We start from the raw sequence: 20879 nt of genomic DNA on the forward strand, positions 1-20879 counted from the left end.
GGAATTCATGCTGATGCATTTTTCCTGGTTGGTGGGTTTTGGTGGTGCTGATGGCCACATTGTCCCATCGCTCAAAAGTGACAACTCCAGGGTGGGAAGGGACAACCTCAGATTTCACTTTTTCTCAGAAAAGGGGAAGAATTTCCATGCCAGGCTAGGGATGAGTTTTCCCCTCTGCACATCAGCGGAAGATCCCTTGAACAGGTAGCTTTAAGCTGAGACAGGGAAGATTTGATTTGGATTCGATATTAGAAACAAAATTTTTCACTGTTTGGGTGGTCAGGCTTTGGATTAGGCTACGCAGGGAGGTGGTGGAGCACTGTCCCTGGGGCCATCAAGATGTGGCACTGAGTGGTGTGGGTTTTAGTGGTTTAGGGGTTACAGGTTGGACATGATGGTGTTAAAGGTCTCTTCTAACCATGATGATTCTTGGATCCCTCTATTCTAACACCTGGCCACAGAATGTAATATTTAATAACTGTACTGCCCTCTATGTAATATTTAATAACTGCACTGCCCTCTATTCTAACACCTGGCCACAGAATGTAATATTTAATAACTGCACTGCGCTCCCGGCCGCGGCGGGTGTCCCCCCCCCCCTCCCCCAACATGGCGGCGGCACCTCAGCCCCTCAGCGCTGGCCGCGCCCGTTCCCGCCCCAACATGGCGGCCGCCCCTCAGCGCCGGCCCCGCCTCTCCCCGCGTCCGCTATGGCGGCGGCGGAAGCGGCGCCGAGGGGCGGAAGCGGCTGCCGGGCGGCGGGGCCGGGCGGGCAATGAAGCTGCGGCGGGGCGCGCTGCGGGCGGCCCTGGCGCTGGTGCTGCTGCCGCTCCTCACGCCGGCCGGTGCCGTGGAGCCCATCAGCGTGGGACTCGCCATCGCGGGCGCCGCCGCCTCGGCCCTCACCGGCTTCATCTCCTACCCGCGGCTCTACTGCTACTTCAGGGAGTGCTGCCTGCAGCGGCACGAGCCGCGCGCCGCCGCCGGTGCGGGACCGGGATGGGCTGAGGGGAGGTGGCGGGAGGGCGCCGGGGCAGCGCCGGGAGCCGGGCACAGCCCGCGGGGCCTTCCCGTGAGCCGCCGCTCCAGCCCGGCCCTTTGGCCCCTGCCCGGGGCTGGCGGCCGCCACCGCGGGCCGGGTGAGCCCGCGCCCCGCCGCTCACACTGTGGTCTCTCCATGCAGCTCTGCAGCAGAATTTGGACAAGAAGCTCTTCGGGCAGCACTTGGTGAGCAAGGTGGTCGTAAAAGCCGTGAGGGGTTTCTTGAACAATACCAACGCCAAAAAGCCTCTGGCGCTTTCCTTGCACGGGTGGACTGGAACAGGCAAAAACTTTGTCAGTAAGATCGTCGCTGAAAGCATTTATAAAAAAGGTCTGCAGAGTAAATATGTCCATCAGTTCGTGGCGACTTTACACTTTCCTCACGCTCACAGCATCAATCTCTACAAGGTAAGAATGAGCTGTGCTGCAATGAGTTATAAATGTCACAGCATGATCAGTACATCAGACCTAGATGTTATTTTATATAGTAACATGTATGCTGTGCCAGTTTTGTGATCTTCTGTACAGAACTGTGTAACTAACATTCATTAGGATGCAATCTGCTGTACAGAACTGTACTAATATCCATCAGGATTGGATTTCCTGTGAATGTGAAGTTTTTTGCATATGTTTTGAGCCTCTCATTAGGGAAGAGTGATATGGTTTAATTTTCATTCTGCATTTTGCTTAGAGTTGGGGCTGACTTAAGGATAAACACGATTCCTAGTTAGGCTATGTGCTGGTGGGCACTGCAAAAAACCCAAATGTTCATGACTCTGGGAAACAACCCAGTGACCCCCAGGTTTGTCAGACACCATGGCAAGCTCACACTGGCTCTCTGAGGCATCATTGTCTATTCTGCTGCACACTGAGCAGGTTATTTAATTTTCTGTGGATCTCTTTCCAAGCTGTAAAACAAAATCACAAAATGCTCTGCTGTCAGAAAGGTACAGGTAAATGTACTTGGAATTGTCAGTTCTGTAGGCAGGGAGATACCATGGAGCAGTAGCTCAGATGTGTTTTATGGTTTTTTTTGTTGTGACTTTGTTCACTGCACAGTTTGAATGAGTACCACTGTCTTGTAGTACTGCATGTTGATACTCAGTTTGTATGTGCTAAAAATAGGAACAGGACAGTACACAAACCTAAATTCCAAATGGAGGAAATAGACATTTTTTCTTTTATAACTTATTTCCCCCTTCTTTTAACTGAGCTATTTTGAAATATAATGATGTTTTTCTGCATTTGTTGGGAGGTGAATACACTGGGGAAATTTGCTGCCTGCGGCAGTAGGAGGAAGTGTTACTGCTTATCCCCAATACACCTGCAGTTCAGGGACTGAGCAGAATAAATTAAAAAGTGATGAATCACTGAAAATAGTGAGAACAGTTATTTCTCATTCAGCTACCAGCACATCAACCCTTTTCCTCACAGTTAATGCATTATTGATCTTGAATGTAACACTCAAGGTGAAAATGCAATGCTTAAGTGAGAGACTCTTTCAATGCAATAAAGCATTGGCCTTTCTGGACAACAGTGTTGTAAGAAGGACTTGTAATTATCTTCATTTAACTTCTGATTGATTAAAACACAGTTTAATTTTTGTTTCTCCTTCTGCCAGTGATGGCAGGTGCATTTTCTCACTGCTGCTGCTGGGTAGCAAATTTAATATTGCTTATATTAAGGTTGTTTAGACCACAGTGCTGCCAAAAGTCATCATCTGACTTGTCAGAGCTTGGCTTTGTGTGGCTGTTCCTTGGTGGGACCCATTTTTTGTCCTACTGTGCACTTTCATTTTTGCTTTTCATATGAAGATCTAGGAGAATTTCTGCTTCTCCTATGCTGTTTCTTGGTCTCTTAAAATTTTTCAGAACCAGCATGAGATTTTGTTGAGGTGTCATTTACATGTAACCATGTTTTAGTCAGGAAGCCAAAGCTATTAAAGTGACACCACTGAAACTACTCCTTCAGGACAAGGTTCCATAAACGGAAAATGCTATTTTTTTCTGTCTTTTCAACACAAACTCAGCATCTTTCACTTTTATGGCTCTCAGGACCAGCTGCAGTCGTGGATTCGGGGAAATGTGAGCGTCTGTCCCCGCTCACTCTTCATTTTTGATGAAATGGATAAAATGCACGCAGGGCTCATTGACTCCATCAAGCCCTTCCTGGACTACTATGAGCTGCTGGATGGGGTGTCCTACAGACAAGCCATCTTCATCTTCCTCAGGTAAACAGTGGCTTCTCAGGGTGGCTGTTCTGTCCACTCCATGCTTTTACTTCATAACTGCAATTTTTAATACCACCCCCTACTGCAATCTCTGTTTTCTCTTTACGTAGCAATGCAGGAGCTGAAAAGATAACAGAGGTAGCACTAGATTTCTGGAGGAATGGGAGGACAAGGGAAGACATCCAGCTAACAGATATCCAAAATGCACTCTCTGTGTCTGTCTTCAACAACAAAAATAGTGAGTAAAGCTGGGATTGCTTTTGAGGTGCTGAAAGTTACACAAAAGGGATGGGCTGCATTTAGATGCATTTTTACAAGCCATGGTTTCTTCTTGATGTGGCCTCAGTTTTTGGCTTGTGAGGAGCAAAAATGCAGTTTTGGGGCCTGCAGTTGGCTCCCGGGATGGGTGAATATTCAGGAGCTCATTGTGCACCTTGGCCACCAGCCTGTTTGCTGCATGTTTTGGGGGAAGTGCTTCACAGGTTTCCTCACACAGAACTTCTGGTGAAAAAAGGTTTTAACATAATTATGCTCTGAATTTAGCATTGGAAGCAAACTCACTGTACTTCTTAAGAAGTTTAGATATAAGGTCCAAAAAAAAGGAATAAGAAATCTGGTCTGGGAGAGCTGGTAAGAGAGAAAATCTGTCCCTCTCTAGGTGAGAGAGGGAGAGGTTTGAGACCAGCACCTGGAGAGCAAGGCTCAAGCACAAAAATTCATTCATTCAGCCTAAAGGACCACATTTATGTGTCTGTCCAAAATTTTATGCACAGAGTAACATGAGAAGGGTTTGTATTGACTTGTCCATTACAGTGCCTAAAATCCTGGGAGAATTCTTAGCTGTGATCTGCCCCTTGCTCCCATTGAACCCATGGTAGTGTTTAACTAGAGAAATGCTAACAAACCTCTTTCCCTTCGCAGGTGGATTTTGGCACAGCACCTTGATTGACAGAAACCTCATTGACTACTTCATTCCTTTCCTGCCTCTGGAGTACAAACATGTGAAAATGTGTGTCAGGGTTGAGATTGAGTCCCGTGGCTACGCTGTGGATGAGGACATTGTGAGCAGGATAGCTGAGGAGATGACCTACTTCCCCAGAGAGGAGAGAATCTATTCAGATAAAGGATGTAAAACTGTGGATGCAAAGCTGGATTATTATTATGACTTCTGATGCTTTATTGCTACAACCTGCAAAGAAGCAAATTTAACTTAATCACAAAGCGGGGGACCTGAGACATTTCATTTTTAAGTACTTTTTAAAGAAAGGAACACTATTTTTTAACTGGTGTGTAAATAAGCAGCAGTGCCTCTGCATTTTTGTCACCATCACAGCTCCTGAGTGCTTCAGCCCTGTGCTGTGAAGGTAAGAAGGAACTGCTCTGGGAATTCCTGGATCTGGCAGGGCTCAAGACTCTTGAATCATGTGGTGATCATCAGAGCCATCAGCAGATTCCTGACAGGTATAGGACTGAGACTATAACCTAATTTTAATTTGATTTTGCTCTGATGTGGATGATCTCTAGACAATATGGAGAATTTTAATCAAAGTTCCTGTGTCTCTGAAAGCCTTCATTGGTCCTGTGTGGGAATATGCATTAAAAATAGAACATGTGTCTTTCTGCCTTCAACAGCTTGGGCCCAGTTAAGATAAGGGGGGATTCTGGAATTTAAAAATCTGGGCATACAGTGCCATTGTCTTTTTCAAAACTGATGTCTAATTTAGTCTCCTGTGTGTCAAACTAAGAATATAAAACACTTTGTTGTGAATAGTGCTCAGAGAGCAGAGTTAATATCACAAGGAAGTGAGTTAAAGTCCATAAATGCCACAGTGGTGTACTTAGTTCCTATTTTAGGTCAGGCTTTATGTTGCCCACAGCAGGCTCTCCCAGGAGTGATCTCAGGAGGGAGAGCTGTGCTCTGGGAGTGGTGAGTCAGCTTCATGGAAAAGCTGCAACGTCATGGGAAATGTGTACACATTCAATTTTACACCATGGAAATTGAAAAGGGATTTCTCTTCTTCACTTAGATGTTGAATTCAGGGGTCAGCTTGCAGGGGTTTCTCTTTTTCATCTTCTCACCATACTGTGTGCCTTTGAGGCAGGGATGGAGGCAGATCTAAAGGCATTTGAAAAAATAATAACCCATAAAATGTGTTTACTGAAGTTACTGTGAAGGGTGTCAGACTTGTTTCTGAATGTGAGCACTGCAGAGGCTTTTTACATTCCAGTTGCTGTTCAAAATAAACTTTTCTCATCAGAAATGTATTTCTTAGCTACCTTCTGGTGTTCTTTGCATTCAGTGATTTGACACTGATTTTGTACAAATGTATTCCATGTTGAGGAGGAGCACCCTGCATTCCTGGCTGTTCCAGCTGTGCTTGAGTACAGGATCTGCTTCTGCAGTTCAAAGGGCAGAGATAGGAGGTGTGACTGTGTTATCTGGTGAAACAAATCAAGCTTGGAATGGAAACTGCACTTCTGGACTGTTTATAATAATTACAGCCACGTGGCTTTTGTAGAGGCAGACTTCCTAGGTGCATAGGGTGAACTTGTCTTGTAGAGACCAGTTAAATCCCAGCTGCTCTCCTCCTCCTCCTCCTCCCACTGTGGCACCACTGCCTGAACACTGCAGGCTCTGTTTGAAGCCACCCACATTTTCAGTGGCAGCATCTTGGAGTTTTCTCTGCAAGGGGGAAAAAAAGGGGCCAATGAGGCTCCAACTGTCCACTTGCTCTGAAGGTGTGTGATAGGCAAATTATCAATTCTACTATTTGTCAGCAAATGAGTGCTTTGACTGCAAGTATCTATCTGTTTCTTTGACTTCCTGATTATAGTAAATAACTTAACTAATGGGAAAAAGCAGATGTAATGATGATAAATTGTACTCTGGTCTGCTACCAAGAGAATCAGTACAACCAAGCTGTGTTGTGGCTAAGATAGTTCTGGAACTATCTTGGTTCTGCTTTGTGTGCCAGTGCAGCATCAATATGAGTATTTCATAGGCATTGCTAGCCAATGTTTCTCACAGCCCTGAATTGCCCAGGGTAGATGGAAGCTTCCTCTGAAGAGCAGGAATGATGAGAAAGGGTGGAGACTGCCTCTGTTCAATCTCTGTTTAATCTGCAGACCTGGCCAGGAGCAGCTCCATTGGGTAAAAGACAGAGCTGTGCCTGGAATCACTGCCAGATTTGATCCTTCTGATCCTGTTGTTATTCCTTCCCTGTATGGTTTCAGAGCTAAGGTTCTCACTCTTTCTTGCTGTGACTGGGTAACTTTGGCCATTATTCTGTTTAATGGGCCATTAAATGCTGGATCAGACAAATTTAAAGGCAAGTGGCATTTGGGAGAGGTCTCCTGCCCAGAGGAACAGTCCATTGGCCAGGTGAGAGGAGCTGAGCAGTCCCAAGAGTGAATTCTGTTCTTGCCAGAGTGCAGGACAAGCAGCTGCTGCTTTAGTTCATCTTTCTGCAGGGAGCATTCTGAGATCTCACACTGCTGACAGAATCACAGGCCGAGGTTTAAATCCACTGAAATGGGAAGTGCTGCTCGCTGACCCCAGAGCCTGGGGTGCCAGGGAGGACAAGCAGCTGAGCTGTCCCAGGAGGGTGAAGCCCAAGTGAGCAGCAGAGCCTGGGCTTGGCTTCCCAGGCAGCTCCCTGCCATTCCCTGGTGCATCCTCAGAGCACAACACACAACTGCCCCTTCAGTGAGGGCTGAGCTGCTGCCAACAGCTGCCCCACACCTACAAAGGAAATGGAACAGTGCAGCTTTCTGGTACTTTCCTATATCTGAAAATGATTAACCAAGAGAGAAGAAGTAACTTAGGATTTATTCCAACTGCAGTACAGTAGTATTTAGTGTTTTGAAATAGCACAAATATTTTCTTTTTGGAGTAAGTGAAACTGGATGCAGCATATACAAGTATGAATAAATCAGTTAGTAGGGAAAACATCACACTGAAAAGTGACAGTCCAATGTCCCAAGGTTAATGGCTTGCTAGTGTTTGGCTCTGGAGATTGCATCACTGTGAGCAGTTTGCCAACGTTTGACAAACTCCAGTGGGGCAGTAAAAGGCAACCAACACTTTAAATTTAGAGCTTAACATGAGTGCTAAACTCTCTGTTGTAATTTGAATTAACATAATTGTAATGAGACCATAATTAGCATTACCTCTTAAAGGAAGTTTAAGAACAAGTGAGGGAATAGATGATGCAGCATAAAAACAGCCCCCTCCCTTGTACCAATTTAAAACCACAGTACAACCAGCAAAGTGAAAGGCACTTCTGTCTTGCATTACCACATTTGATACACAAGCCATGAGAGACTAAGAGTTAAAGCTTGCAACAGCATTTAAAACCCAGCCTCCCCACTGGGTGAAGGTTAAATTGATCTTTCCCAGCTTCTTAACTCATCACTCACCCTTTCACACAGGCATTCTTTTATAAAACTAACTAGTGAGGTATAGGCTTGTTGCTGTTGTTTACATTTTAGCATAAAAATACACTATTAAAAATCATTTCTTCCATTCAAGTGTCTTCCAAGCAGCATTATCCACACCTTGACCAGTAGGTGCAGTGGGGAAGGACTACTACAGAGCTCACAGATTTCAGGCCCAGGAGCCCACACAGATTAATCTGACAAACTGCAACAAATGAATTCTCATGATTGATTTTTCTGCTTAAGTACAAAAGACTGGCCTAGTATGTTGTAACAGATCTCTCAGATGGGTCCCTCAGTTTAGGAAGACCTGGAGTCACAAATTTACTTAGCCCCTTTAAAGAATACTTTAACAATTTATTTTTCTCCAAAGAAACATGGGGCAAGCTCTTACTTCCTCTTCCCCTGCTCTCTCTCTATTATTAAGTAACACATTTCTAGGAGCTCAGAATGACTTCCCATATTGCTGTACTAGGAGATGGAGGATGTGCCCAGCTGAGGCACAGGAAGATTTCTACCATGTCATCTTCTTACTGCAATGCACCAAGGAGTTCACCCCTGCAGACATGATCACAGTTCAGAACACAGCACACATCCCTCAGTTCCATTGGGAATGTGAACAGGACCATGTACATGGAACAAATTACAATTATCTGGAAAAATTCCTGTTTTCCTTTGTTCCAATCTAGTTTTTATGGTGAAAGAGGAATTAAATACTTCATAATCCCAGCACTGGAAGAATAAAGCAGGAGAGGCTGTATCCAGTGCTGTGTGTCACACCAGAAATTCTCTAGAGACTAAAAGAAAACTAAAGGGGGCAACAGTGGGATAGCAGCCAGTTCAGAGATGAACAGGCTGGATGGGACTATCAGTGACCTAACTCATAGAAGGTGTCCCTGCCCATGGCAGAGGATGTCACTAGATGATCTGTAAGTCCCAATACCATGTTAAGTTTAAAAAAAAAAAAAAAACAAAAAAACCACAAAAAAAAACCCCAAAAAACCCAAAACCAACCAAACACACAAGCTACAAAGCCCATACAGCTCACTCTGGTATTTTCACCATACTCCCTGCAACAGTAAAAAAGTGTAAGTGCAAATACACAGATTTCCAAAAGCTCCAAAAGTGCTGTGGAGACTCAGAGTGGAAATCAAGCCCTGGTGTTCGTATCTCTCATCACAAAGTCTTCATGAATATCCAGCTTGGCCTGCACAGTCTTGCAGCCTTTATCAGAGTAGATCCTCTGCTCCTTGGGGAAGTAGGTCATCTCATCTGCCACTTCCTGAACAATCTTCTCATCCACAGCATAGCCACGGGCTGCCATTTCAGCCCTCACACACATCTTCACGTGCCTTTGCTCCAGGGGCAGGAAAGGGACAAAGTAATCAATCAGGTTCCTGTCAATGATGCTGCTGTGCCACAGCCCACCTGGATAAATTGGGGGGGAAAAAGAAAATCATAAGGAGTTTTTCTAAACTTGATCCTGCATATGACAGGATCCATAAACCAGGCTGTGTCGCAGACATTTTTTCACAGAAATCCTTTCTTTGGGATTTGTGCATCTTCTGGGAAGCAAAGGCCCCAGAAGAAGAATGTAAACAATTGTTATCAGCTGCTGTGGAATGCAATAGGATGCACCTGTGATTGGTTCATGTTCCATGTGTACAATTAAGGGCCAATCACAGGAGCAAGCTCAGGGAAAGATTCCCTGGACACAGAACTTTGTTTGAGGATTCTTTTCTATTCTATTCTTAGCTTAGCAACCCTCTGCAACTTCTCTTCTTATTCTTTTTAGTATAGTTATAATGTATTATATATCACATATCAATAAATCCAGCCTTCTGATCATCAAACAAGATTCTCATCCTTCTCTCACCCCAGCGACCTCATCAGGTTGCTGTAATAAGGCTGGATTCACAGAGCAGTTTGTCTCAGCCACTGAGGAATGAATTTCCCATTTTTGGGGCAAAGTGACTTACTGTTCTTGTTGTTGAAGACTCCTACAGAGAGCAAGGGCTCCAGGTCTTTCAGCTGAATATCTTCCCTGCGCTTTCCACTCGCCCAGAAGTCAAGAGCTGCTTTGTTAATTAAATCACCCCCTGCATTGCTGATCAGAAAAGAAAAATGTAGTGGTGAAAAACAGACACAAATGAACCAGAATTTCTTTTGCAGCCTGTTACATATATTACTAATCTCCTTGATATCAAACAAATCATCAAAAAGAATCCCGTGAGCCAAAATTCATGAAAAGTCTCCAGTTCTTTAAGTAGCCATCAGTGTTTGGTGGGTTGCCCCCAGCCAGCAGCCAAGCACTGACACAGCCACTTGCTTACTCCCTCCTGCCTCAGTGGGATGGAAGGAGAAAATAGGAAGAACAAAAGTCTGAAGATTTGTGGGTCAACATAAAGGTAATTTAATAGGAGGAGAAAGAAAAAAACCCAAGGAGGATTAAAGAAATCACTCACCACCCCGACAGTCAGACAAACACCCAGGCAAATGCTGAAGAACCATCACCTTAAAGATGAAACCCCTGAGAATGGCATGCCACAGTATTAAATATCCTCCTGGGCACTTCAGGTCAGCTGTCCCAGCTGTGTCCCCTCCCATCCTCCTGCCCACCCCAGCCTGCTGTGGGAAAAGCCTTGAAGCTTTGCAAACATCATCCAGAAACGGGCAAAACATTGGTGTGCTATCAACACTCAAAGCCACAAATCCCAAACAGCACCAGATCAGCTGCTCTGAAGATATTTAACTCCATGCCAGCAAGGTCCAGTACTTGGTACACCCATCCCAAAATGTGAACTCTCTCATGTCCTGTGCTCTGGGCCAGCTTCATGAGCTCAGAACACTGCAGTGGCCATGCACAGCATCAGAGCTGCTCCACTACAGACACAAGTTCAGACTGCTCCCCACTGTCTTTGCACAAAGAATTTTCCCTCCAGAGCATTTTTTTGCTCTTCTTTGAATGAGGTGCCCAAGAAGCATAATTACCATCATAAATAAACATTCAGTATCTCTAAATGACAGAAATCACTGCCACAGACCTGAGGAAGATGAAGATGGCTTTCCTGTAGGACACCCCATCAACCTCCTCATAATAGTCTAAGAAGGGCTTGATGGCATCAATGACACCTGGATGCATTTTGTCCATCTCATCAAAAATGAAGACAGAGGAGGGACAGGCACTGACATTGCCTCGAATCCAGTTCTGCAGCTGTTCCTGGAACAAGAGGTTGAAAGCCTCTGAAAAACAAGGACTTTACTGGATGTACTGCAAAATTCTTGTATATGACAGATTCTGGGGACACGCTATCAAATTTCAGTACCCTACACTCACTGGCTGGTGAATGAAAGAGGAAAAAACAAAGAAAAAGGTATAACCCAACACATGCAGACCAATGTCCAGCCAGAGCTAGAGCAACAACCACCTTGGAAACCAATGCTGCCCCATTTTTTCCTTCTTCAACCCCCATTTCTATGGCTGAGCATGACAGCATGTGGTATGGAATATCCTTTGGGCCAGTGGGGGTCAGCTGTCCAGGTCCCCTCCCCATTTCTTGCCCACCCCAGCCAGCTCGATATGAGTGGGAAAAACTAGCAAGCTTTGAAGCTGTGCAAGCACTACTGTAACAGCCAAAACACCACTGTGATCTCAGCATTATCAACACTGTTTCAGACATAAATGCAAAACACGGCCTCGCGGGGGCTGTGGAGAAGGTGCCTTCCATCCCGGACAGCCAGGATAATACAGCTGGAAGGACAAACTCTCCTGCAGCGAGCACGGGAATCAGCAGCAGATGGCATCAGTGAGAGGATAGCGCTAGGAAATGAAAACTATCTCGGGTTTGATTTCTCGGCCTTTTACTTTATGCATGAACTTCCCCTTCTGTCCCTCCTAAGCATCAACTTTGAAATTCCCAGCTGCACACCTCCAGCTGTCAGGAATATGAATCAGAATATTCTGAGTTAGAAGGGACCCACAAGGATCATCGAGTCCAACTCTTACATGAATGGTACAGGGATCGAACTGACAACCTCGGCATTATGAGCATCACGCTGAGCTCATCCCAGAGGGAACCAGCGGGAGATGTGCAGGACACCCCCGAGCAGAGGTTCAGGCACCCACTGCGGTAACCGGGCCACCTCCTGCCCTGCTCACCTTGTACAGCTTGACCTGGTCGTGGTGGGGGAAGTGCAGGGTGGCCAGGAAGAGATGCACGAACTTGCTGCGCAGGCCGGCGGGGTGCACCTGCTCCGCCAGGATCTGGCTCAGGTAATTCTTGCCGGTGCCGGCCCAGCCGTGCAGCGACAGCATCAGCGGCTTCTTGGGGCTGGGGTTGTTGCTGAAGCCCAGCACCGCCTTCAGCACCACGTCCTTGGCCAGGTGCTGCCCGAAGAGCCTGTTGTCCAGCTGCGCCTTCAGCGCTGCGGGGAGAGGGACAGCTCAGCACCGCCGGTCACCGCGCACGCCCCGGGCCGCGCTGCCCAGTGACCGGCCCGAGCTCGGGGGCAGCCCGGCCGCCCCCCGCCCCCGCCGTACCGGTGGCGTTGAGGCGCTGCCCGGCGCGGGGGCAGCACTCCACGTAGCTGCAGTAGAACCTGGGGTGCGACAGGTAGCCGGTGAGCGCCGAGGCCACGCCGATGGCCAGGCCCACGCTGAGCGGCTCCAGCGCCGCCAGCCCCGGCAGCAGCACCCACAGCAGCGGCACCGAGCGCGCCATGGCGGCCCCGAGCGCGCGCGCCGCGCCCGCCGCGCCTGCGCGCCCGCGAGGCCCCGCCCCGTGAGGGGCCGCCGCCATCTTTGTGCCGGGCAGGGATCCCGGGGCACAGCGCGTCACCCGCGGCCGGCCCCGCCGGGAAATTAAACACCAATATCGGCTCTTTGCCGGCGGGGGAAGTGTTATATAGTCTGGCTATGCCGGCCAAATTGCAGCCCCCGCACAGACACAAAGTTTTTTTACTCGTTTACACCGTTTTAACAAGCAACAGCATTATTACTCGCCAGTTCTAAATTACATCATTTTCTTCCATTAATTACTATTCTACTCTCTATTGCTTATTGATTTCTCGCTTCTTATGCTAATTAGTCCATAATTTTAGTCTTTTTAGTATCTTTCTCCTCTGGTAGGGACTTTACAATGAGTCTTGCCTAGTCTCCGACAAAATGTCCTTGAGATCCATAATTTCTGCGCTCCAAGTGTTCACCCTCTACAATACATATTTCTCTCTCAGGCTTTGTTCATTGAGATTACCAAAATGTAAAGTTTCAGTATTTTCCCAAGCTGTGTTGCCTACTTGTCAATGTGTGTCATTGGCAGCACCGGGAAGAGCCTGATCCACCTTCGTGGATATTTAGATATTTATACACATTAATGAGGTCTGTCAATGGCATTTGCCACCCTGATGGTGCCATAAACCAGCACAGCCCATTTCTGCTAATATTAACCAAGAAATCAGCAAGGAAAATGCTCCAGTACTGCTCAGAGAAGCAAGACACACAATTTCTTGTGGGATAAGGAATATTACGTTAGTCTGCCCTGTAGAATATAGAGATATATTGGGTCTCTGCCTTGTAGAGCCGCTGTGGGTGGTGACCCTTATCTTCCACAAACCCACCAAAAGAAGCTTTCACCACCCTGTGAAGGAACACCAGCTTGCCCTCCCCACTGCCTTACCTTTGAAATTCACAGTGCTATTCCTTTTGCAGCACTCCTGGAAGCGGCACCTGAGCCAGGAGTCGGAGGACAGGAGATGCCAAGCCATGAGAGCGCCCCCCGCAACCACCGAAGCGCTGAGAGGGTCAAAAGCCGGTGACAGAGTGGGCGCAAGAACAAAAATCACAGCAGCCTTCAGCAGCTTCATGGTGGGAGCTGCCAGCCAGCCTGGCTCAGCAGGAAAAGAAACCAAAACAGAAACTGCCGAAAAAACTTCCTGGAGCGGGGAACCTTGGGCTGCTGGAGGGGCTGGAAGCCAAGTCTCCTGTAAGCTGGAGGTGTTAATGAGTTAACAGACTTACCACGCTGCTCCAGGAGAGCTGAAAGTGTTGTGAACAGAGCGCTGCATAGGCACAGTGAGAGTTTCACCAGGACAATCCCAGCTCTGATGGGAGGAGGACTGGAACCTCTCAGCATCTTAACCAAGGTGCTAATTGGGCTGGTGATTAACGGAGAACACAGAGATGCTTGTTTTGGGCTTAATTGCGAGCGGTTGTTGCACACACAACATTACACAGCCCGAGGATTTCCGTAGCAACGCTTAGGGCTCTGCAATTCGCAGCGCTGAACGTGTCAGAAAGCTGCTGTGTAAAACCAAGTCCTCAGAGCAGATTTTTTTTGTCCTGACAACTTCACTATCTCCCCACTACCACAAAAAAAAACCCCAAAAAACAAAAAAACAAAACAAAAAAAAAAAACAAAAAAAAAACACAAAACAAAAAAAAAAAAAAAAAAAACAAAAAAAAGCCAAAAGAAACCAAAAAAACCCAAAACCCACAAACTCCACAACCACACCAAAAAAAAAAAAAAAACAACAAACAAAACAAAAAAAAAACCCACACAAAAAAGGAAAAGGTTTCTTTTCTCAGCAGTTTTTTCCCCATGAAAAAAAAAATTGTGAAACGCGCTTTTCAGCAATTCCTAATTTATTTTAAAAATCTCATCGGAGAAACACTGAGCAGCGCTATTTCGTATTCAAAATAACCTGCTCAGGATTTGATGACTGTTTTTGACAAGGGCGCCCAGTGCTGCCGACTGCCGAGCAGCCGGGAAGCGCCGATGATGGAGAATCCAGGCTGCCAGCTGCCATCGAGCCTTGAGGGGGGCACAGCTCACACCCTCGGCTCCCCATTCCAAGGCTGAAATGGGGTTTCATTCCTGGGTTTGCCCAGCTATCTGTCCTCCAAGCCCCGGGGTGTGCTGGTTTTCCAGGGCTTTCCTGCTGCTGTTTCCACTTGGACACCCAGAGAGCCCAGAGGCAATACCAGGCAGTGGGATATGCAGGATTCCATGTCACCTGGGCTCTCTTGGAGACAAATAACTTTTATAAAAGTGGTTTAATACCGCTGAAAATGCTGGGAGTTCTCCAGCCACCTCTTTCCTCTGCATCTGTCCGTGCTGAACGCTAGATGGGGCGTCAGACACAGGGTTTGGTCCCTGCAGAGAACTGAGTCATGTTTGAGAAAAACAGAGAAGCGTGGACGCCCATCTGCAGAGCTGTCGGCTTGTGTTGTGAAACGTGATTTCTCGGGATACACAGTGACCCGGCCCGCGGCTGCTGAGGGACCACAGAGAGCCAGAGCTGCGAGAGCCATTCCAGCAAAACAGCCAAAGTCATCCTGCAAAGGAAGGTGGAGGGTGTGGATAAAGAAATCAGGCTGTTCAGCTGGGACCGGCAGATTCTCGTCTATTTATCTGATTACAGTGGACTGGTTGCCTTTTATTTATTTTATTACAGTGTGAGCTGTTTGCCTTTTATTTATTTTATTACAGTGTGAGCTGGTTGCCTTGCTCACCCCTCAGGCTTCAGCAGGTATTTCACCATTCCCCTGTAGAATCAGCGTGGTCCAACAAACACAGATGTGGACTGTCACCCCTGAATCCCTCTGGGATAGAGGGTAGTGCCATGTTGTCTTGCAAAGGTGAATCAGTTTCATAGCAGACCTTTCTGACTGATACATGAAGGGGATGAAGTGTCCTGAGCAAATTTTTCATGGTGCTCTCATGTGTTTTCACAAGGTCTCAACAGCTCAGAAGGGACTGCATCTCCCAAAATACAGATGGGAAATCCAAAGTGATATGCTAGAAACAGCACAGAGAAGGAGAATTACCTCATCTGCAAAAAGAAGGGGTAGCATGAGATATATCTATAGATCTTCTCCTTTCCATGTGGGAGGGAGGTGGCATATATTTCCTATACAACAATAGGACGTATGCTGCATAACAGGTACCAGATGGGTGTTTAAATAATCTTCAGCTGCTGCATGTCATGCTGTTATCTCATTATCCATTACAAGTTAAATGGGTTCAAGCTGGGCCTGGACATGGATGAGAAGTCTAATAGTGGTGATGAGGCTGACATTGATGGCAATTTCCTTGAACAGCAGTCTGGAAGCTCCAAGTGGAGCACAGACCCTGCACCACACAGTCCACAGTGCAATGTTTTGTGCCTGTTGTGCTGAACATGTTGTTCCTCAACACCCTCCTGTGCCCTGGGCACAGAACTGGCATCCTGTCATGCCTTGATGTTGCCCTCCTGACCAGCACAGGGATGGGGTGGTTGGCCAGCAGTGGGTCATGTTGAACCAGCTGCCACAAGCTGGAAGTACTGAAAATCTGCAGCAGAGAAGAACTTTAGGTAGGTGTTCAGTGTGCAATAGGCTTGGGGTGTCTGTGATTTAGGGTATCTGTGATTTGGGGTGTCTGTGATTTGGGGTGTTGTTCAGCAGTGAAAGTGGTGTGGTGAAAAGGAGAGGGTGTGGAAAAGGGAGGATGTTGCAGAGAGTACAGGAAGGAGAATGGTAGGAATTTGGGGATCCTACCCAAATTACCCACTGCAAACACCAATATAGGGTGTTGGCACCCCAAATTACCCACTGCAAACACCAATATAGGATGTTTGCACCCCAAATTACCCACTGCAAACACCAATGTAGGGTGTTTGCACCCTAAATTACCCACTGCAAACACCCTAATAATTTGGGGTGCCAAAGCTCTTGTGGTAGAGGAGGCAATGAAGATGGGGTATCTGTGTTGCAAAGCAAGAGATAAGGGATGCAGAGATGGGGTGCTCAAGGCCAAGGGTGAGGAGAGGGAAAAGTCTCAGATGAGATTTTTGCCTGGCCTGACCCTGTTTCCAGTGTGCTGGAATTTCCTGCCACCTGCAATTTGATTGGTTTAAAGGCAGCACTTGCAGGACTTTGGGCTGGCTCACTTTGAGCTCTGTGGCAGAGAGCTCAGAGAATCTGGGATCTGGCTGGTGAGGAGGGCTCTCAGGGCAGCATCACAAGGCAGCAGAACCTCCCAGCTGGCTGGTGAGCCAAGGAAAATGTCTCCAGCCAGGGGACAGGGTGCTGGGAATCAGGGCTGCAGCCCCATCTTCAGTTCATGGAGTGCAAGGGTTTTCCAGGTAAGAGTTTCAAGATCTATGAATCAATGCTTTTCCCAGAAAAAGTCTGTGTTTTTGTTGGAGGATGTGTAAGGTCCTCAATATTTCCAAATGCTTTGTTTGTGAAAGAGGTTTGGAAATGTGCTGTTTTACATGAGTCGCTGGGCTGGCAAGAGGTTCCTGTGGAAGGTTTCTAACTGGAGAAGGAGAGCTAGGAGACTCATTTTTCCCTATATTCATTTTTACATAATCTCTCCCTGCCTTCTGACTCTGGCTAGATGCTCTCTAACAGCCTGAGTTTTTCTGAGAGGACTTTCCTTTATTTTTATCCTTTTTCTACCACACCACAAACCCCCCTACACCCCGTCTTGTGTGGTTTTGCTTTGTTTTCTTTCTCTGTTATAATTTCAGTATCATCTTCCAAGTGCTGCTTATCCTAAACACAGAGATGAGGCAGTGACAGGAAAGGGCTGCCACTCTGACGTACATTGGGATCTTTAAAGAGTGGGATTGTGGTGGGCTTTATCCAAATACAGAGCCTGGCTAAGCTCTGAGGACTACACTAATGCTGTGGAAAGGCTCTTGAGTCATGGAATATGTTCCCTGACCTTTCTGTAATGTGACAGGAGCAATAACACAAAATACCAACATCTACATTAACGTTGAGCAGACATTGTCTAATCCTAGAAACACCCAGGGAGTCAAGAGCCTGTCATCCTTCTCTTGCAGGTAGGAAAATTGAGGTTTGCAGATGATGAAAGTTTTTTTGTTTTTTCAACACGGTAGTTCATAGCAAAGGGTTTAACAATTCAGTTTTGTCACTGAAATGTTTACTCAAGAGCTTGAGCCATGATTCAACTTGGACGGGCTTCAAAATCCTTATCTGGGGCACAAAATCACAGAGTCCCTTGGGTCAGCGTGTGGTGCTGTGCTGTGTGAAGAGGGACAGTCCAACAGAGAAAGATTTGGATGAGTTTGGCATCTGAGTGAAACAGAACATTGTATACTTGTGCAGTAAATCTGCCCTTGGGAAATAATTCATCTGATCACATCTGAACACTTGTGAAATTCTGAGGTACCAGGAGGGTTGGATTTTGTCCTGGTTGCCGTCTCTGAAAAATTCCATTGAGAGGTTCTTCCCTACAACAAGAAAAAATGTTTCCTGTCTGGATGCCCAATGTCAAAGCCCATTTCCCTGAGCCCAGGTTGCAGTCAGAGGGCAGAATCTCATCGAGCTGTCCCAGCAGGGTGAACAAGCAGAGCTGGGATGCTGAGGTGCTTCAGGCAGAGCTGTCCCTGGTCTGCACCAGCACAGCTCCTCCCCAGAGCAGCTGGGACAGAGCAGGGCTTGGCAGTGCTGCCACAGCTCTGCAGAGGGAGAAAAATGGGATTTTTAATATGTAGGTGGAGCTACACAGGTCGTGTTACCTGGTGGGGATGGGAGGGAAGGTGTTTGTGTTTCAGCTGTGCTCCATTGTAGGTGAAGGAAGCTGCTGTCTCACGTTTCTTGCCTACCGTGGGAACCTGCTGGAAGTTGAATGTTTTGTAGATAAGCACAAGGTGACAATGCTGGCAGGACACTGCTCTGCTCTTCATGGAGTGAGTCCTGGTGCTGGAACCTGCTTGATCTTTCGCACATATCAACTCCACGAAGCAGGGATGGACGGAGATGGTCTTTCTCAGAACAAGCACATGGAATTATTAAAGTGCCTGGCAGCCAAAATAGCTCTGTTCCCACAGGCCACTGTGTGTTCCAGAGGCAGGAGGGATGGAGGGAGGCAGCCACTGGGCTTTGGAACCAGAGGTTTATTATGTTCATATGAAAAAGAGTTGCCAGGAATGCTACAGGAAGAGAAGAGTTTTTAAATCTGTACTTGAGCAATCTAAAGAAGTGTCTACTTCTCAAATGGACTTTTACATCCTGGACACACTCCAGTCTCATATTTTGGTGCTAGGAATTAAGTTAAGGAATAGCTTGGAGAAAATTGCTATTAAGATTAAACTACTGGTTAACTACTGTTAACTACCAGAGCTGAGAGACACTGGGGCTCAGGTGGGTGTTTGTGGGCTGCTTTGGGTCTCTGCTGTTGCAGGACAAGAGGACCCAGCAGCTCACCTGGTTCACCCTCCCTGGAAAAGCCATGTGGATGTGGCACTTCGGGAAGTGGTTTAGTGGTGAACACCAAGGAGGTTAAGGATTGGATTTGATGATCCTAGAGGTTTTTTCCAACCTGAATGGTTCTGTGATTCCACGATAAAGGCGCCACCCAAAGCCAGGTGCAGATAAGCAGCAGTGTCCACTGGACCATGCAAATCCACCTGGGCTGGCAGCTGAGAGAGGCACCCTCAGGGCAGGAGCTCAGGAAAGCAGAGCAGGGTGTGGAGGTGCTTTATTATTTAGCAGCCTTGCCTTTTCACCCCTTCTGGCCTCCGGGCTCTGATTCCGTGCAAGGTCCAGATGAATAATGTATGAAATGGTAGAGATAGACCCAGTGGATGGGCTATCAATGAGGGCAGTTAGGCTCTGTTTTGACTTGTAGAGTAAACATTCCTGGCGTAGACATCCTCTGTGGTTTAGTGATTAGATCTGGGAGCTGCATTTGGGGTCGAGTCAAGGTGCTCTCACCCAGCTCCAGCAACATTGGCTTGGCCACATCATCTGTTCCTAATGCTCTGCTTGTCTCCCCATGACATGAGCAAGAGAGGAAGGACATCCCATAAAAAGATGATGATAATAATCATCATTATCACCATCACCATCATCTCAATTCAGATTTTGTTTCATTTTGGAACTTATTGTCCAAGGATGTGGTTTAGTTTGAGTGGTGTGCACAGTGAACTTGGCATGTAAATATTGAACGTTCCCGTTATTTATGACAACACATCCACAAGAAAGAGAATTAAACCTCTTGCTGTAGGTGCTCACTGGTAAGATGGGGACTCTGTGAGAGTTAAACTTCACCTGCCTTGATCCTGCCTTTGGTTTTTAACCTTGTTTTTAAAATTGAGCCCAGAATTTGAAATTGGAGAGTGTTCCTGCTTGGCTTGGCTCCAGGCATTTCTGGTTTTGTTCTCCAGGCTGGCTTGGAGCAGAGTAGGTCTCGTGTGAGCCTGTTTGCCTGTGCAGCAATAGTTCTCACTGAAAGAACAAGAAATAATAGAGAAACTTTAGCCCATATTCTATCTTAAATAGAATTATGTTGTAGATAATAATTTAGGAATAAAGACAGCGTGAAAGAGATGAAACTTCAGCTGCATGGAATAAGCAAACACGAAGTTCATATGGTGTGGGAGGATTCCTCAGGAAGAGTAGGGCATGAGTAATGCTGTGCCCTCACCCCAGTCATGGGCTCTGATGTGGTGAGTGGTTTGTACCTCATCCAAAGCACAAAGGTGGTGCTGTTATTATGCAGACAGCCCCATCCAATGGTTTTGGACCCTTAGGTGAAAGAGGATTTAAAAGGTTTTGGGTTGGACCCGATTCTGGTTGGACCAGAATCAGAGGCTGTGTTTGGTTTGGGGTTTAGCACAGGTAACACCCTGCTCCTACACCCATCTCCTGTGAGGAGCCATAAATACAGGTCACTAAAATTAGTCTTGCAAGGAGCTGCTCTGACTGGTGCCTCTGCTTTCCCTGCTCTGACTTCAGCTCATGCCCAAGTAAAGATCTGTGCCTGGTTTTAATCAGCTCAATTAGCAGTTGACACTGAGGACCAAGTAGGTTCATCAGGAGAAAGTGAATAAAACAAATAGCAAAAGTGAATAAAACAAATAGCTTCCCCATTTGTTCAGAGAGGCTGGGTCTGGGCCCATTGAGGTGCTGGGGAGGTTGTGGAGCAAGGTCTCCTGAGCAAGAAGGGGTTTGGTGATTTCTGTGGAGACTAGTGAGGCTTCCTGGAAATTCCACCAAGGTCTGTCCTTTCCTGTGGTTTGGACTCAGAATGTCATTGATGACCTGTAACTTATGCCTCAAATCTTACTCTGAATGACCTGTAAAATATCATCTCCATACAGATTCCTCAGTGTTAAATAAAGGTCAAATCTGAAACTGTTAGGTTCTTTTTCCAGG

General features: G+C 46.8%; 2 protein-coding genes across 4 annotated transcripts; one reads left to right on the top strand and one right to left on the bottom strand.

Moving 5' to 3' along the window:
- Positions 1 to 775: 775 nt before the first annotated feature.
- On the top strand, positions 776 to 5751 carry LOC128941958 (torsin-1A-like). The gene is made up of 5 exons (XM_054284056.1): positions 776 to 986; positions 1184 to 1449; positions 3096 to 3271; positions 3382 to 3509; positions 4193 to 5751. Exons 1-5 carry the CDS (start codon positions 776 to 778, stop codon positions 4441 to 4443), a joined length of 1032 nt encoding a protein of 343 aa, XP_054140031.1. The 3' UTR covers positions 4444 to 5751.
- A 2972-nt stretch (positions 5752 to 8723) lies between these two features.
- LOC128941957 (torsin-1B-like) lies at positions 8724 to 13853 on the bottom strand. 3 transcript variants are annotated; one of them, XM_054284055.1, is made up of 6 exons: positions 13515 to 13851; positions 12249 to 12385; positions 11868 to 12133; positions 10753 to 10928; positions 9688 to 9815; positions 8724 to 9136 (listed from the first exon to the last, which is right to left on the bottom strand). In XM_054284055.1, exons 1-6 carry the CDS (start codon positions 13568 to 13570, stop codon positions 8859 to 8861), a joined length of 1041 nt encoding a protein of 346 aa, XP_054140030.1. In that variant the 5' UTR covers positions 13571 to 13851; the 3' UTR covers positions 8724 to 8858. The 3 variants fall into 3 exon arrangements, with proteins under 3 accessions (XP_054140030.1, XP_054140028.1, XP_054140029.1); XM_054284053.1 differs by lacking the exon at positions 12249 to 12385 and having other exon boundaries at positions 13384 to 13853; XM_054284054.1 differs by lacking the exon at positions 13515 to 13851 and having other exon boundaries at positions 12249 to 12429.
- Positions 13854 to 20879: the final 7026 nt, after the last annotated feature.

Source organism: Melozone crissalis, unplaced genomic scaffold (assembly GCF_028551555.1).
Source record: "Melozone crissalis strain CALT ecotype California unplaced genomic scaffold, PUWL_Pcris_2 ptg000041l_1, whole genome shotgun sequence".
Classification (NCBI taxonomy): domain Eukaryota; kingdom Metazoa; phylum Chordata; class Aves; order Passeriformes; family Passerellidae; genus Melozone; species Melozone crissalis.

Excerpts from the sequence above, each read along its gene's own strand:
- LOC128941957 (XM_054284055.1), bottom strand. The coding sequence starts at position 13,570 with ATGAAGCTGCTGAAGGCTGCTGTGATTTTTGTTCTTGCGCCCACTCTG. Across the intron at positions 12,386-13,514 it reads GCGCCCACTCTGTCACCGGC|GGCGGCGCTGGAGCCGCTCA; the intron begins TTTTGACCCTCT and ends GCTGCCGGGGCT. Across the intron at positions 10,929-11,867 it reads ACCAGGTCAAGCTGTACAAG|GAACAGCTGCAGAACTGGAT; the intron begins GTGAGCAGGGCA and ends CTCTTGTTCCAG.
- LOC128941958 (XM_054284056.1), top strand. The coding sequence starts at position 776 with ATGAAGCTGCGGCGGGGCGCGCTGCGGGCGGCCCTGGCGCTGGTGCTG. Across the intron at positions 987-1,183 it reads CGAGCCGCGCGCCGCCGCCG|CTCTGCAGCAGAATTTGGAC; the intron begins GTGCGGGACCGG and ends CTCTCCATGCAG. Across the intron at positions 1,450-3,095 it reads ACAGCATCAATCTCTACAAG|GACCAGCTGCAGTCGTGGAT; the intron begins GTAAGAATGAGC and ends TATGGCTCTCAG.